At 46.1% G+C, this 17,654-nt stretch overlaps 1 protein-coding gene across 6 annotated transcripts in view; it reads left to right on the plus strand.

Moving 5' to 3' along the window:
- Positions 1-258: 258 nt before the first annotated feature.
- Positions 259-17,654, plus strand: part of BAALC (BAALC binder of MAP3K1 and KLF4) — an 81,599-nt gene continuing 64,203 nt past the window's right edge. The window contains exon 1 of one of the 6 annotated variants that reach the window (XM_070630734.1): positions 259-602. In XM_070630734.1, the coding sequence (XP_070486835.1) occupies positions 443-602 (160 nt within the window). In that variant the 5' untranslated portion in view covers positions 259-442. The remainder of the gene's footprint in view (positions 603-17,654) is intronic. The other 5 variants (XM_070630736.1, XR_011543121.1, XM_070630737.1 and 2 more) reach the window with 5 other exon arrangements.

Consider the following 17,654-nt stretch of genomic DNA (forward strand, 5'->3'; position numbering starts at 1 on the left):
ATTGGATGAAAGGGGTTGCGGGGTATAGACGGAGGGATGCGCAAGAGCCTAGGAGCGGTACCCCAGGCCGGCCGGGCCGAACCCCTCGCGGGACTCCCCACTGTGGGTCCCAGGCTGCCGCTCCGGCGCCCCTACGCGGGCTCGGGTGCACCGCGGGAGGGTGCAGGGTTGCTGGGGGACTTGGGGCAGGGTGGGGGGAGCGGCGAGGGCCAGGGGAGGTGGGAAAGGAGCGGTGGGGAAGGGGAGGGCCTTGGAGGCGGAGAGGAGGGGCGCGCGGGGAGAGGGCGCGGCGGGAGCTCGGCGCTTCGTTGCGGGCGGGCGGGCGCGGGGACGCGATGGCGCCGCCGCCGCCTCCTCGCCGGCCAGGGCTGCACCGCCGGGGCTGAGCCGCCGCCTGAGCCGTGAGCAGAGCGGCCGCGGGGCGCGCCCGCATCGCGGGAGGATGGGCTGTGGCGGGAGCCGGGCCGATGCCATCGAGCCCCGCTACTACGAGAGCTGGACCCGAGAGACCGAGTCCACCTGGCTCACCTACACCGACTCGGACGCGCCGCCCAGCAGCGCCGCCCCGGACAGCGGCCCCGAGGCGGGCGGCCTGCAGGCGGGTGAGTGAGCCCGGGGCCCGCAGAGCCCCCAGGCTCTGGGAGGCCGGGGTCACAGGAGGGGGAAGCAGGAGGGATCGGGGGCGCCAGGGGCAGCCCCATCCCCCAGAGAATTGAGGGGCAGGGAAAGGAGAGAGATAGACAGACAGACAGACTGACAGACCCAGGCCCAGGGAGCCCGGTCAACGAGAGACCCTTAGAGACCCTAAGGCTGAGCTAATCTGAGGCTCAGGGAAACCCAGCGCTCCTTTGCCTGTGCCAGTGCAGGTTGATTGGCCGGGGACGGATGGGGTGGGACGACAGCCCATCCGGCACGCAAACCTGTCCCTCAGCCTGCCCACGTCCCCGGGTCCCCTGGGTTCGCCTCCGCCGCGCTTTGGACCATTTCTCTCTCTGGAACCCTGGGTCACTTCTCCACCCACTGGCCACCTGGCACCTCTCTCCCTTGACTTATAGACACGGCGCCTGACCCAGATTGCCTGGGTGGAGTCTTCCTCGTCGCTTCCCCTTGTCTCCCTGCTGGGAAGGAGTCCTCTCGCGGGCTTCCAAAACCAGAATTCTGGTTCAGGGCAAAATAAATGCCCGCTAGCCCTATCACTAGCTCTGCACTTAAGCTGACTTTTCAAGGAGCTGTTTCATCGTAAGGACTTCCCTCCCTACCCCTTGGGGCCCCGATGCTTTACATGAGGCAGGGCAGAATAGTGGATTATGACTGTAAATTAAATACTCCTACCATTGTCCCTCTAGCAGAAATCTGATAGAAGGATATGCAAAGAACTTTCTGGTCCAGTTACAAATCAGGATTTCTATTTCTTAAGCAGACACTAATAATTGTAGGATAGAGATGAAAATAGACTAACTGTTGCCACAGACTGACCTTTAATCATAAAGCTGTGGGTGATGTTAAAAGGAAAAAACCTCACTACTTATTATATTGATGTTGTCAAAAGCCAGATCAATATTCGGATAAAAATGTTTTAACTATCTCCTGAACCCTTTATGTGGTTGGCATTTTTGAATAATGAAATCTAAAATGAAGAATGAGGCTAATTTGAAGCATAATGTATATTGTAAGGAGGAGGAGAGAGATGTGAACTACTCTTAAAAGATCAATAATCCTAAATCCATGCCTCCTAAATAAGAGCTGTCTCTTTAATCTTGAGAATAGGTTTCTCCATCTTTTAGGACCAAAGCGGCTCCTTTTTCACAGGAAATTTGCAAGTCCCTTTTATGCAAAGCAAGAACAGTCAGTGAAAGCTGTACAAGGCATAACACTATATTTGTCTCTAATTTTTCTGACTCACAGTAGCAGTCGTAATGGCTATTTTGTGTTGCTGATGCTTTCAGCAAGTTTCCAAATGATGTATTAGCTGAATTCAGTGTCAGAATGAGGATAAGACATAAGCCTTCAAAAGGGACCTGGTAAATGTTAGACGTAACAGCATTTCCCAAGGAGTGTGGTACTTCTCAGCAGAGAGTCAAAGGCCAGAGCGGCACTCCAAGGAAAGAAGGTTAAAGAGACCTAGTGTGAAAAAGAACAAAGTACACCTCCAGGGAATGGTTGCCTTGGTGATGGAGTATATGGGGTGTGTGTGTGTATGTGTGTGCACGCGCACACATAAGTATGGGTATTAGAGTTATTAGGGGATGGCTAAATATGTACAAAGTTATTCGTTTACAATGCTGATTCATTTATTACTCTGTCATCCAGAGTCATATCCCATCATGCATCATGAGATCTGGTTCCTGCAACAGGTGGGACCTGGGACAAGCATGCTTATTTATAGTCCTCTGCCAAACATGGGACAGCCCTGCCATGAAGGTGGCCTGAAGACCTGTGTCTTTCACAGGAAAGGCTCAGCTCCATCCTAGTACAGTGCCCTAAAATTGGCTAGAATCTTAGATGAGAAGGTTCATTTCAATTCCCTAGAAATTTCCATCAGCCTCAGGGGAGAGGGACATTTCTGAAGATGAAGATGGAATCAAGGCTGCTCTTGGAGTGCATTGGCATTCCCTAGGGCCTTTAGAAAAGTGGCTTGATTCCCATGGATGTTTCAGACTGGGAACTGGACGTCTTTAGTCAGAGTGGGTCATCGGAGGAAGCTACAAATCTCCTGGGTTTCAGCCACCCTGGGAGATTGGCCAGGGTTCTTTCTTCTTTTCTTCCTCCCTGCTCCCCGGCCTCACCCACCCCCTGCCAGTGCTGCACCCGTGAATTCCACCCCAGCCTTCTAGGGGCACCTAATGGTCCACAGTGACTGTGTTGTGATAGGAAGCCAGAATATCACTTTTTCCTGTTTCCATGAATGCTTTTCTGATGGAGGAAGAAGGAAAGGCTAGATTCAGGAGAGTCCAGATTGTAAAAAATCACAAAAATGGCTTCATTACTAGAATTCTGGAGCTGGAGAGGGTCTCTGGAGGTCACCTATTCAAGGCAGATGGGACTCAGTTAAATTGCCCTGGTCTGGATGTTCTCTCGACCAGGTCACAGCTCTTACTTACCTGCAGTTCCCTCAGTCCTCAAGAGTCCTTTCTCTCTGGGCCCCTGGTCACTCTCCTTCATGTCTAATTGAAGCCACCGTTCTTCTGGTCAACCAACCTCAGGAGCTACGAGGGCAGGCAGTAGACTAATTCATCTTCGTGTCTTCTGTGCTGGCACACTGCAGAGTGCGTGTGTGACCCCTGGTCGGGATTTTATGAAGGTTTTCTGAATGAATAGGTGCTGTGTCTAAACCTTCCCTTCATTCCATCAGCTCTTCCTAGATTCCCTCCTCCTTTTCTCTTCCTTGCAGCCCTTGCTATGGAAGTTTTCCCACTTAAGTCAGTTTAACCAAGATTCCTCCAAGTGCCTTTTGGATGCCACAGCTTCTCTTTAAAAAGTCCCTCCAACTTTACCCTATCCATGGAAACACCCGGCCCAACTCAAGGATCCCATTTCTTCTGTAGCACACACCCTCCCCAAACTCCACACCCATGTCTACTGAGAAGCCCCATTTAAGCATATCTGCTGGTAAATCTCACTTCCATTTCTCTTAGTCCAATGCAGATTGAGGGCATAGCACATGACAGGTGTTCTATCAATACTTGTTGGAGGAATTTTGTGTTTTACTGCAGGAAAGGGGGCATGTTTTTCTACCAGTCCCACAAAAGAAAGAGTTTCTTGCCTCCTCCTTATTCAGTGATCCTTAGCCTCTGGTTCCTGTTTTTGGAGATCATCTCCACTAGCCAGCAAATTCAATTAAGTTTTGACATTCAGCTATTATGTAGGTTGGAATTAAAGACTTAACTGAAACCACAGTATCTGATATCCATCGCTACCCTGTGTCACTGAAGCCTGTCTCTCTGTCACAGGAGGAAATTAAATTGGTTTGGCATGATTTTGTCCTCGTAAAATCAGTTTGCTGGATTGATTTTTGCTTCTGTGGTCTGATGGGGGTCTCCCAAGAAGAAAGGGTCTCTGAGGTTGCCGTGCCCCAGCCTAGCTCAGCCATTCCATCATTAACAACTTCCTGGCTTCACCTCCATTCAATCACAAGTCCTTTAAATTACATCCTTAAATATGTCCTTTTGTACTGTTAGTTTTTTTCCTAATTTCTCTACAGAGTAAAACATTTCAAATTTCTCTGAAGTGCTTCTACTTTATCATTTTAAATCGCTGTAATAATTGCTGTAGTGAATGCAAGATGGAAGATTGCAGAATTAGAGACTCCCAGCAAAATGATTTACCTAAGTAAATTGAAATATGTCAAATAAAATGACGAGCACTTAACATTACTGTTAGCTAACATTTATTGCTGGCTTACCACAGGCCAGGCGCTGTCCTCGGCGGCCCTTTGTGTAAACCATCTCGTTGAATCCTCACAGCTGGGATGAGGTAGGAACTTTTACTATCCTCCTCTACCAAACGTGGGATGAGGCTTAGAGGGTGCAGGAATTTTCCCTTCTAGGACTGAGATCCAGCTCTGTCTGAATCCAAAGCCCAAAATGCTGCCTGCCTGACTGATGGGGAATTAACTATAGAATTCTTTTTTTTTTTTTCTTTTGAGGAAGATTAGCCCTGAGCTAAGATCTGCTGCCAATCTTTCTCTTTTTGCTGAGGAAGACTGGCCCTGAGCTAACATCCATGCCCATCTTCCTCTACTTTATATGTGGGACGCCTGCCACAGCATGGCTTGTCAAGTGGTGCCATGTCCACACCAGAGATCCAAACCAGCGAACCCCAGGCCCCCGAAGCGGAACATGTGAACTTAACCACTGCGCCACCGGGCTGGCCCCTAGAATTCTTGATTTTACAGCTGATGAGACTCAGAGTCTAGTCTCATCTCTTGATATTCAAGGCTGGTCTCAGACAGCACAGTTTTCTTCCTCAGCATCCCTGAGGATGGGATATCTCTTCCTTAGGGAAAGAGGCCCCCCATACCTTTGTAGAACAGTTCCCCTTGCGAGAAACTCTTCCTGCTGCCTTGTAATTTCTTCCTGGTGAACTCTGGGCCTTTAGAATCAAGTCTTGCACAGACAGCTCTTTCAATATTTGAAGACTGCTGTTGCGTCTGCTCTCACCATTGGCCCTTCAGGCCAAACACATACAATTCCTTCAGTCATTTCTCAGACCTCTGTGGGCTTAACCATCTTCCTCCAAACACACTGTTGGGTTTGTCAGAGTCCCTCTTGATACAAGGGACCTATGATTAGCTCCAAATCACTGATGTCAGCCGAGCAGCGTAGGGCGACATGAGGCACATTGTGATGTAGGCACTGACCCTCTCCTGGCGCAGGTGAAACCAGGTTAGGATGTGTTTGTTTTCCTGCTGTTGTTGTTGCTATATTACCTGGATGGCTCACATGAAGCTTGTGATTAGTTAAACCCTTAGATCTTTCTTTCTAGTCAAATTTAAGTTCTGTGACATCATGGACGTTGTCTCTGTTTTCACTGCTATATAGCCAGCACCTGGAACATGACTGGAATATAGGTGGCACTCAATAAAAATTTGTTGAATGAATTTTTGCCCCGTGAATCCTGCATTGGTACTATTGATTTTAGTAACCCAAATTTGGAGTTTTTGTATTTATTCTTGTTAAAAGTAATCCTGTTGGTTTCAGTTTAATGTTTAAACTTGCTGACCTTGATTCATTTTGATAGTGCCACGAAAACAATATTCTAGATCTTTATTTCCCTATGTTGACAGGCTAAAGGTAAAAGACATTTATTTGCTCTTTTGTTCACTTAATATACATTTGGCACAAAGATAATAATCATACAGGGGAGACAGACAGAAAGGTGGACACACTTCAGGGCAGCATGGTCCGTACTGGAACAGCAGGAGGGAGAGTTCCTGGTGGAATGCAGGAGACTGAGCACTTGGTTCTGCCTAGGGAGGGGCCTGTGTGTGTACAAACCTGCAGGAGCCCAGCGGAGGAAGCAGGACTGTTGCCGCAGGCCCTCACAGCCCGGAGACGTAAGGGAAGCTCAGCCTGATTCCTGCCCTCAGAGAAACAGGACCTGCGGAGCACCCACCTGGGGCTTCCTGAGGGATAAGCCTCCTGCCACCCCAGCTCCTTCTATGCCTGCCACACTTGTGGTTATATTTTCTTTTTTTTATTTAATTAATTTTTTATTTGAGGTAACATTGGTTTATAACATTATATAAATTTCAAGTGTACATCATTATATTTCGATTTCTGTGTAGACTATATCATGTTTACCACCCAAAGTCTAATTGCCATCTGTCACCATATACATGTGCCCTTTAACCCATTTGCCCCCCTCCCCCTTTCCCTCCAGTAACCACCAATCTACTCTCTGTGTCTATGTGTTGTTGTTTTATTTTCCACTTATGAGTGAGATCATACTGTATTTGGCTTTCTCTGACTTATTTTGTTTAGTATAATGCCCTCAAGGTCTATCCATGTTGTCGCAAATGGCAATATTTCACCTTTTTTATGGCTGAGTAGTATTCCATTGTATATACGTGTATACCATATCTACTTTATCCATTCATCCATGATGGATGCTTAGGCTGTTTCCAAGTCTTGGCTATTGTGAATAATGCTGCACTGAACATGGGGTGCATATATCTTTTTGGGTTAGTGTTTTTATGTTCTTTGGATAAATAGCCAGAAGTGGAATAGCTGGGTCATATGGTAGTTCTATTTTTAATTTTTTGAGGAGTCTCCATACTGTTTTCCATAGTGGCTGTACCAATTTACATTCCCACCAGCAGTGTATGAGGGTTCCCTTTTCTCCATATCCTCTCCAACACTTGTTATTTCTTGTCTTTTTAGTAATAGCTATTCTGACAGGCGTGAAGTGATATCTCATTGTGGTTTTGATTTGCATTTCTCTAATAATTAGTGATGTTTAACATCTTTTCACATGCCTGTTGGCCATCTGTATATCATCTTTGGAAAAATGTCTGTTCAGATCCTCTGCCCATTTTCAATTGAGTTGTGTTTTTGTTGAGTTGTATGAGTTCTTTATATATTTTGGAGATCAACCCTAACAAGATATATGATTTGCAAATATCTTCTCCCAATTCTTAAGTTGTCTTTTTGTTTTGTTGATGGTTTCCTTTGCTGTGCAGAAGCTTTTTTGTTTGATGTAGTCCCATTTGTTTATTTTTTCTGTTTCCCTTGCCTGAGGAGATGTACTCAAAAAGATCCTGCTAAGACCAATGTCAAAGTACATACTGCCTATGTTTTCCTTTAGGAGTTTTTTGTTTGTTTGAGTTTTGGTGAGGAAGATTGGCCTTGAGCTAACATCTGTGCCAATCTTCCTCTATTTTGTATGTGGGACACCACCATAGCATGGTCCCATGAGTGGTCTGTAGGTCAGTGCCCAGAATCTAAACCTGCAAACACCAGGCCACCAAAGCAAAGCCGGTGAACTTAACCTTTATGCTACCAGGCCAGCCCCTCTTCTAGGAGTTTTATGGTTTCAGGTCTTATATTCAAGTCTTTAATCCATTTTGAGTTAATTTTTGTGTATGATGTAAGATAATGGTCTACTTGCATTCTTTTGCATGTGGCTGACTAGCTTTCCCAACACTGTTCATTTAAGAGACTTTCCTTTCTCCATTCTATGTTCTTGGCTCTTTTGTTGAAAATTAGCTCTCCACACATGCATGGGTTTCTTTCTGGGCTCTCATTCTGTTGCATTGACCTGTGTGTCTGTTTTTGTGCCATGTTGTTTTGATTACTATAGCTTTGTAGTATACTGTGGTTATATTTTCAAATAATTATTGACTAATGTCTGCCCCTTTGAGGATGTCAAGCTCTGCTAGTTAGGTAAGGGGTCTTTCTGTTCACCACTGTATCCCTGTTTCTACCCCTACTATAGCTGTCCTGGCTATAGTAGGACCTCAGGTGATCTCTCTTGAATGATAAATCCCCTAAAACTTCTATGTGTCCATCTCTTTCTTCCTCTAGTCCCCAGAGATGATGTTTTCTTTCCTCAATTGTTCCATCAGCTCATCCTTTTTGGATTCTTGTCTACCTGATTGGTTGTATAGTAAGAAAACTTCCACCTCTCTATATCCTCTTTTGCCAAACACAAGCCTCTTTGTTATACGGGGTTTTTTGCAAAAATAACTACAAAAAAACAGTGGGTAACAAACCTAAGCAGTTTATAAAGGTTTAGGAAGTCTCATGTTCTCATGGCCGTTGTGTTCTGGGCAGAGTTATCATGTACTGCCACAGGCTCTCGGGGTCATTCATGCCTCTGTCTCTCTCTAGTTAGTCTGTGAGTTCTGCCAGGTTGGGGACCACGTTATTGACATTTGCAGACTTGCCATCTGCCACGTTTGTTGAATGACTGTAAAAATGAATAGATGGATGAATGATCCAGCTATGCAAATGAAGTTTTTTCTGTCTGTCTTGTACTCTCTTTCCTGAGTCTTATCTTAGATGACTTTGCCTTAGACATCAGTCCACTGAATTATGTCTTTGTTGGACACTAGGTAAAGCTATTCCGACTCTAACCAGGGATGAATTTAAGGTTCCAGGCTTGGGCCCCGGTGGGAGGAAGATAGTCCCCGCTCAGTCGGCAAGGAGTATTTTCCTGGGTTGTCCTGCACTCAGCAATCTCTCAGGCTTGGACCCCTGGAGGTCCTGCCTTCACCCTGGGCTCTGTGTACCGACGACCCACAGCACATTCCTGCTGAGAAGGCCATTCTGTCCTTTAGTGAGGTTGGGTGTCTGAACTGTTGTTCCTGGCCAGTGGTGCCTGGGCTTTCCTCCCAGGAGCATTTCCATGTCAGGCCCATGACCTCCAGCCACTCTCAGAAGACCATTTGGTTTGGTTCTCTGGCCAGTCTGAATGCCAACTTTGTTTCCAGCTGTAGAGCAGACCATGGGTGTACCTGGAGCCACATTGTGACCTAGCCCTTTCTAGCTTAGCTACCAGCAGCATTTACTTTCTCACATGCTCTCCTCCCACCCTGTCCCCCCGCCCAACCACCTCCATCTCTCTGGAGATGAAGCTCTTTTAGAATGTTGTTGTGGGCTAATTGTGTCCCCAAAATTTATGTGTTGAAGTCCTAACCCCCAGTACATCAGAATGTGACCTTATCTGGAGATAGGGTCTTTACAGAGGTAACCAAGTTAAAATGAGGTCATTACGGTGGGCCCTAATCCCATATAACTGGTGTCCTTATAAAAAGAGAAATTTGGACACATGGGGACACACATGGGAAGAACGCTATGTGAAGATGAAAGCAGAGACCAGGGTGACGCTTCTACAAGCCAAGGGACACTAAAGATCGCCAGCAAACCACCAGAATGTAGGAGAGAGCATGGAACAGATTCTCCCCTACAGCCCTCAGAAGGAACCAACCCTGTCGACGTCTTGATTTTGGACTTCTAGCCACCAGACTGTGAGACTAAATTTCTGTGGTTTAAGCCACCCAGTTTGTGGTACTTAGTTACAGCAGCCCTAGAAAACGAATATAAATGTGTTTATGTGCACAAACACTGAGCATTTGGAAATAACGAGACAGGATTTCTATTGTCACTACCTACCTCACACTTCCTTCTGAGATTGGTCTATTTCCTTATTTAAATTCAAATAGTATTTATTGAGCACCTTCTGAATGTGAGAATTTTTCTTTTGGACATTAGTTTACATAACTCTCTAAAATAACCTCATAAACTGTTGTCATCACCTTTTATGAGATGAGGAAACTGAGGTTCAGTGAGATTAAGAGGCTGAGCGAGGTCACCCAGTTGGGGAGTCTAAGAGCCTGGATTGGAATTCAGCTGGTGTCTTGTTTCTAAATCCAGGGCAGTGTCCTTTTACTGTAACTGCTAAGCATGAATTTAGTACCCTCCTCCACCCCATCTGCCTTTGGCTTTTTTGGAAATATGAAGCACTGGGGTGGAAGCCTCCCGCCAGCGTTTACAAGGCTAGGGACACAGTCCTCGAGGAGACACCAGCAGCCCTGCGGCCTTGATGCCGCCCCCACCCTGTGCTGAGTGCCCCTGCAGGACTGCGAGGGGTGCTCAGAAAATCACCTGCATCCTATCAGCTGACGAGCTTGTTAAAGATGAGCAGTCTTTGGGAAGAAGAAGATTTTTTTCTGGTTTCAAATGCAATGCATGTTCCTTATAGAAAATTTAGAAAGTATAGAGAAGCTCACAGAAAGAAAGAATGCCTCTGTCGGCTTTCAGGTTTCATCCGTCAGCCCTGGGGTCTAGGTGTATAGGGTGCACGTTGCATCTTCTGTGGAGATTATGTTTAAAGTTTGAGGGGTATGGGGAAAATCCCTGAAATTTCTTGGAAGCTCAAAGGCCAAAAAAACCCCCCAACAACTTGTTTTATTTCTCTTTATGTTTAGGAAAATATTTGGAGGTAGAGGCAGCCAAAGTCTCGTTTGAATGGAGGAAGAGCAGAGGGAAAAGGCCGTGGAGAAGTGAAGGGATTTTTCTCCCTTTCTTTCTTTTAATACTGAGCAAATGTAGTTGAATTCACATAAACTGCATACAGGGCAAATCATATTGTGACTCTGCTGTATATAATTCCCCCACGTCCCCCTCCTACCTCCCCTCCACCCTCCACAATTGGCTCAGGCTGAGCATGCTGTTTTGTATTCTGCCCAGCTGTTTTCTGGGATTTACAGTTGCTTGATGGATTTAGAAACTCTGTGTGTGTGTGTGTTTGTGGTGTGTAGGGACCACTCTCTGTCTGAGTCTCAATGCCCATGAAGTCATGCAAGTTGGCTGCCCAGTGTTGATGTTAGTACAACTCCATACACGTCCAGCTCTGGGTCTCTGTGTCAGATGCGATAGGTATGGAGTGTCAGCCTACGTCTTGTTACTTGGCTTCTGTGTAATGAAGTAAAGGCAGAAGCTTCGCTTTAGATTTTTCTTAATCTAGCTCCATCTGCTTTGTGAATAGTGCTAGTTTCTCCCAGATTCTGGTATTGGGTTGTCTATTAGTCTTCATTTTGGATGATATTGTGAGTCTTGGTCTTTTTCTGTCTTTATAGGCATTTTAGTGGGCAGCTGGGCAAGACTGAGTCGGCGGCTCCTAGCCAGACGCCCTTCAGCCTGGAAGTCCAGCCCAGAGCCTCATGACCGTCTCCTCCAAGCGCTGCACCAGGCTGTGATACAGCCACACCCACTGGACCACACGGCCAGACCTGGTCTTTGTTTACAACTTCATACACTTCCTCCCCCACAGTGAGCCAGCTTCTCACGCCCATCATGACCTCCAGTCCCTGGACCTTTCTGGACTCTCTTCATCATCAGCAGCAGCACATTCCTTGTTAGTTTGCTTAGAAATAGTATAGTTCAGTGGTTAAGGAATTACACTTTCACAACAGACATTTACCAGTTGTGTCATCTTGAGCAAGTTTCTTAGCTTTTCTAGGTTTCAGTTTCCACCCTGTAGGATGAGAATCATTGCGGGATTAATGTGTTCACAAATATGAAGGCAATAGTGTTTCACTGCTGCCCATCCTAGCACTCAGGATCCCCTCATCTCCTCAATCTTGCACTCGGCATGCCAGTTTCAAAACTGGGGTCACCTTCCCCCTCTGCTCCTTACATCTCTGTTTCTGAGCTGCCAGCCGTTGCCGGAGAAAGTCGTGAACTGGTGATTGCATCCAATAGCGACTGATGCTTTAGAACCTCAGTGTTCTTACCACCTCTCCACAATTCTATTAATTCCTTATTAATCTGCTGTGATAGTCCTCTTATAATATCTCCCAACACAATCCTGTTTTTTCCCTCTGAATACTAAAAAATCAAAGACTTGCTGTGAATTCTCCCATCTCTCCCTCTAATCACCTGTTGTACATCTTTCTTGCCACCTCAGCCTTTTAAAAACATCTTTAGCCATCCTCTCCCCCAGTCTGCCTTTTGGATTAAGTGCACTGATGAGGTTGTTCCTTGTAACCATGTGTGAGGACATCACAGGCTGTTCCATTTGGGTGAAAGTCTGCGCTGCATCTCCAAAGGCCTTATCTGAGCCCAAGCCACTGTCATCTTTTACCTGACCTCTGTGATAGCCTGCTTCCATTCCTGCCCTTGACAAGTCATTCATTCTGTCATAGGGAGAACAATCTTTTAAAAACCTGCATCAGGTCCTATCACTCTCTTCTTTAATACCTTCTGTTAGCTTCCCATTCTATTACATGTATAATAAAACCCTGACCCCTTTCCTTGGCCTGCATGGCCCTATCTCTGCTGCTGCTCCAGCTTTGTTGATCCTCTTTCCTGTCTCTCTCTCAGAGTGTTCCAGCCTCCCTGGCTTCCTCTGTTCTTTGAACACCCCACCACTTTCCTGTCACCAGGATTTTGCACTTGCTAGAATGTGCTCCCCCTCCTCTCACTCTTTACATGGTTGACTCCACCTCATCCTCAGCTCTCAGTTCAGATGTCACCTCATCGGAGACGGTCTTCCCCAGTTACTGTCTGGTTATTTGCCTCCTAACACCACAGCCTCTCATTGTGTTGTTCATTTATTTTTTCTTTACTCAGCATGGTGCCCGGCACAGAGTAGACACTCAATCAATATTTGTTGAATGAATACCCTCCTCACTTTTGTATCAGGTGGGAATTGTGTTTAGTGGCATGAACAGAAACCAGACAAATGTGGCTTAGCAAGAAGAGGGTCTATTTTTTGCACTTAACACAAAGTCTGGAGGGAGGCAGCTGCGCGGCTCCAGAATGCTATCAAGGACCTGGGCTCTTTGAGTTTATTGCTTTGCCATCCTTGGTGTATGGATTTCCTCCTCATAGTTGCAAGATGCTGCAGCATTCTTATTTTATTTTTTTAGAATCGGTAATTTAATGTTTATTTCTTTGATGATGAAGTCAACATACATTGGAAGATGTATACTTTTATCTTTAGTTCAGACCTCTCTCCTGACTCTGGAAATGTTTTCTTAAAATACAACACACATCTCGCTCTCACACGTTACCATCGTGTATCTTAGGTTACCATGAATTCAGTTCAGAAAACACAACACATTTGCATTCAAATCTAATGACGACAGAAAAGGAACATTATCTGTCTCCAAAGTTTTCCTCCTATAGGTAGATTTCTTTTTTGCTCAATGGTAGCAATCCAGTAGTTTACCATAAATTCTCTCTCCTTTATCATCTGTTTTTCCTTCCTTTTTTTCTTAAAGCTTTTTTTGAGGTAACATTGGTTTATAACATTATATAAATTTCAGATGTACATCATTATATTTCAGTTTCTGTGAAGACTACATGGTGTTCACCACCCAAAGGCTAATTGCCATCCGTCACCCTACACCGGTGTCTTTTACCCCTTTCACCCTCCCACCTCCCTGCCTCCCCTCTAGTAACCACCAGTCTATTCTCTGTATTTTTGTCTGATGATTGTTGTTGTTTTTATCTTCCTCTTATGAGTGATATCATACAGTATGTAGCTTTCTCCATCTGTCATAGTTCACTTATCAGCATTCTTATTTTAGATAGGAAGAAGGGGGAAAGGCAGAAAGGAGCATTCCACCTGAGTCTGTTCCTTTTTATCTATAAAATAACAGCTTTCCCAGAACTCAGTAAGCTTTGCTTGAGTCTCATTGGGCAGAACTGTGTTCCGTGGCTATCCCTGGCTGCAAGAGAGGCTAGGAAATCAAGACTTAGCTGGACATGTGCCACCCTAAAGTATCAGAGACCTTTTGGCAAAGGAAAAAAGAGGAGAACAGATATTGGGTAGGCTGTCAGCAGGGTGACGGCACCTTTAATCCTAAGGCTATGTCAGAGAGGAGAGATTAGCAGGAGCAAGGGGGAAGGAGGAAAGGAAGTAGGTGGTGAGGTGGGGGAGATGGCCTGCCAGAAATCATGGGTACATAATTAAGATTTTTCTATAATAATTATTATTATTGTGTTTTTAACATTCATGTGTGTCAAGTGAGTTCATAAAAGTAAATGAATATTTACTGAGAAAATTACATGTGCTAATATTTAAGCAATTTTAGAAATAATGCAACAGTAGCCTAAACTTACATCTTTTAGAATGGTCTTTTGACATCAGACTCGGTGCTGTGTACACGAGATGCGTGGTGAACATTCCTTTGTTTTCTGTTTCATTTTCCTGCAAAGTTAATGCCAGCCGGAAACTGATGTGCCAGCTGATATTCTGTGGCGCCAATTTTTAATTAGTGGGAACGTCTGTGGAGGCTCGCTGTGCCGGGTCACGCTGATGCTCAGGCCGCTTGGTGGGGGCAGTGCTTCTGTTGGAAACGCAGCAGACAGCCTAATAGACAGCTAATTTAAAGAGTTGACAGTATTTCCTGTGGAAGTTCAAAAAAATCACCCTGCTATTGTCTTTAGGGCTTGTGGTCTTTAGGGCATGAGGAAACCAAAAGGATTTGTAGAAAATGGCAGGGCTGTTTGGGAAACTGGTTGTCATAACAACAGAGCACAGCAGCAGTTACGATGGAAGTGGCCATCTCCTGCACACCCTTCCTAAGAAGGACAATTCAGGTTTAAACACCTCAATAAACAGCAGGCGTGTTTCAAACTGAGGCCTCATTAAATTATTACATCCAAGAATCACTTTCAAGGACAGTCTTCAGAGCAGCCAGGCTCAGAATTGCTCACTGGGGTGATAAGTGATGTGTGTGCAAACACAAATGAACAGGCCGCTGCCTCCTGAGCTTGGCTTCCATTAATTGCGTGCCCAGCATGTGGCAGGCATTGCATATTTAGTACCTAATTCTATTATCCCCATTTTACAGGTGGGGGAAGTCAGAGAGGTGAGGTGACTGGCTCAAGTGCATGCAGGTTGTAGGCTCGTGGCTGAGTGGGCTCTGGAAGCCAGGTCTGTCTCATTCTGAGCCCTGAGGCCTTTCCCATGCCAGCCCCTAACTGATCGCCAGCTCAGGTCCTCACTGCCTTTCCCCTAGAAATTTGCAACAGCTTTCTGACTGGTCCCAGACCTCCAAGCCACTGCCACTCCAATCCCTTTCACGCCGTTGCCAGGTTAATATTCCTGAAGCACAGCTGGGATCATTAGCCCCCGGCTTATTCTCCTGCGCAGAGCCTTTCACGATTTTGCTTTGCCTACTGAATGCAAATGTCTTGCCCTGGCATTTAAAGCTTCTCTCCAGTCTCATCTTCCACTAGCTGTCCGCAAGTCCCCTCCACTCGCCTGGCTCAGGGGTCTCCCCTTACCCGAAGCGCCTTATGCCCCCGCCCCCACCTCCTCCTAAAGCCCTACGGCTCCTAGGCTCCTCGCTTCCGCCTCAGTCACGTGTTCTCTTCTAGCACACCTTCTGGGACACTTGGTCTGTTTGAATTTTCTGATTTATGGCCATGACTTATTTCAACTATCACACTGTATACTCTTAAAGACTGTCAGGAAATAGACTCTGAGCTTTAGGGAACAACACCTGCGAGGGCTGAGGGAGGCGGGACTGGGCAGAGGGAGAAGTTGAATCGCGGTTGCGATGGGGGCCTCAGCTCATCCCCTGGGGAGCTCTGGAGCCGGAATGGCCCTTCACATATTCTAGTAAGGGGCGGTTTCACCCTATATCAACCAGGTATCAGATGCAGGCTGCCCCCAGCAAAGGGAAGTGACCTGGGTGGGGCCACTTCTTCCCATGGTTGGCGCTTCCTAGAGAGGCCCTCAGCTGTGAGCCTTCAGCCGTCACCCCTCCCCCGCTGGGAATCGGCTGTCGGGCCTGCGGGAGATCCTGCGGGGCACCACAGCGACCTCTACAGGCAGAGACCACACACCTTATTCATCGGTCAGCTTCCCTAGGGGCTGCGGACCTCAGATAAAGGCCGCACCCCTGGGACTTCTGATAAGTGGGGTGGGACAGAAAACCTGCATGCTTAACAGGTTCTCTAGGTCAGTGCAGAGTGGGATTCCAGAGGTCTGGGTGGGGGTCTGAGAGTCTGCATTTCTAACAAGCTCCCAAGCGATGCTAATGCTGCTGGGCCATGGACCCCTCATAGGGAAGGGAGGTTCTAGATCACAGGTTGGCAAGCCTTTTCTGTAAAGGGCCAGATGGTAAACATTTTAGGCTTTGCGGGCCACATGATCTCTTGCAATTACTCAGGTGTTTTTAAGCGTCAAAGGAGCCATAGAAGACGCATAAGCGAATGAGCGTGGCTGTATGCCACTGCCTTCTTCTGTCCTAGGTGGTTCTGAGGCCCAGCCAGGTTTAAGAGCCACTCTCTTTACCTCTGCAGGCAGTGTGGAAGAGAGAAAGAACAGGATTTGCAGTTGCTAGTGCCAACCCTCAGACACACCTTTAAATAGCTTCACACATACCATGCCCTCAAACAACGTCTGTAGAATGAACAAATAAATGGGATTGAGTGTTTTTCACCTTGAAGGCAATTTTTAAAGATTATTAAAGTATCTCTGAGAACATTAAGTCATTAAGGTATTAGATATTTTATTATGCAAATCATGCTCTTGAGTTGAGTGGGATCTGGGAAGAAAACAGTATCATGGCACCACCCAGAGTAAGGCAGGGGGTTTCTAGTTCTCTCAGGAGCTCTCTGCCTTGGCCTCCCGGGACGTTGGGATCCCTCTGTCCCTTCATCACAGGTCACTATTGATTCAGAGCTGCGAGGGCAGCTGCCATGGCTGGGGTTGCTTTTCCCAGCTGGCCCTCCTCGCTTCTTCTAAGAGTGTGGAGCTGCTGCTAGGAGGTATGAGGAATAAGCATCTCCCTTGTGTCTCTCTGAGTTTCGCTCACCTTTCTCCAACTCTCAGTTACCGCCACAGGCTGTAAGGCTGGGCTGCGAGTGTTTAAAAAGTCGCCGCACGTCTGGTTGGTTGTGGGTCTGGGCAGCTGATGAATGGGTTGCTGTTATGGTGTTTACTTTTCTGAATCAGGTGTTCCTCTGTAGAGACCGAGCTTCTAGCCGTTACGTAAGGCTTCAGAAAACACCCAGTGAACTTAGAGAAAAGGCATCATTTAAATAGAAGCTGCCAAAAATGTTAACAAAGGGACCCAGGGAGAGTGTGCCCATGCCCGTTAGCCTTATTTTTTTTTCTTTTGTACATGAATTCAAAATTCAAACACTGACTGTTCTTAGAATCCCAAAATCCCATAGTCATAAGCAAAAACTCAGTGGGAAATGTAATAACAACTTTTATGAGAAGGTGATTTAAACACATGTGCAGGCGCACACACACCCCCTAGACATTGTATCTTCAAGTGAGCGTTGTCTCTTCCCAGCAGACAGCAACTGGTTGTAATTGCTTAAAACAATTCTGGAACCCCTTAATTGTAGCCTCAGGCATTTTTAACATAACATTTCAAACATATATAGAAGTTTAAAACTTTAAAACTACACAGACACACATATTTCAAACGTATATGTAAATTGGGAGAATAGCATAATGAAACCCCACATACCTATCATTCAACTTCAACTGTTATCAACATGTGGAAAATCTGTTTCATCTCCACCTCCATTCCCCTTCACCAATTGGGTTATTTTGAAGCAAATTCCGGAAGTTGTGTAATTTCATCCATAAATACTTTGGTGTGGATCTCTAAAAGGTAAGGACTCCCTTAAAAAGGATAGAAGATTGAATCATATGAAATTGTCATTTTTGTATGT

Source organism: Equus przewalskii, chromosome 8, assembly GCF_037783145.1.
Source record: "Equus przewalskii isolate Varuska chromosome 8, EquPr2, whole genome shotgun sequence".
In the NCBI taxonomy this organism is placed as follows: domain Eukaryota; kingdom Metazoa; phylum Chordata; class Mammalia; order Perissodactyla; family Equidae; genus Equus; species Equus przewalskii.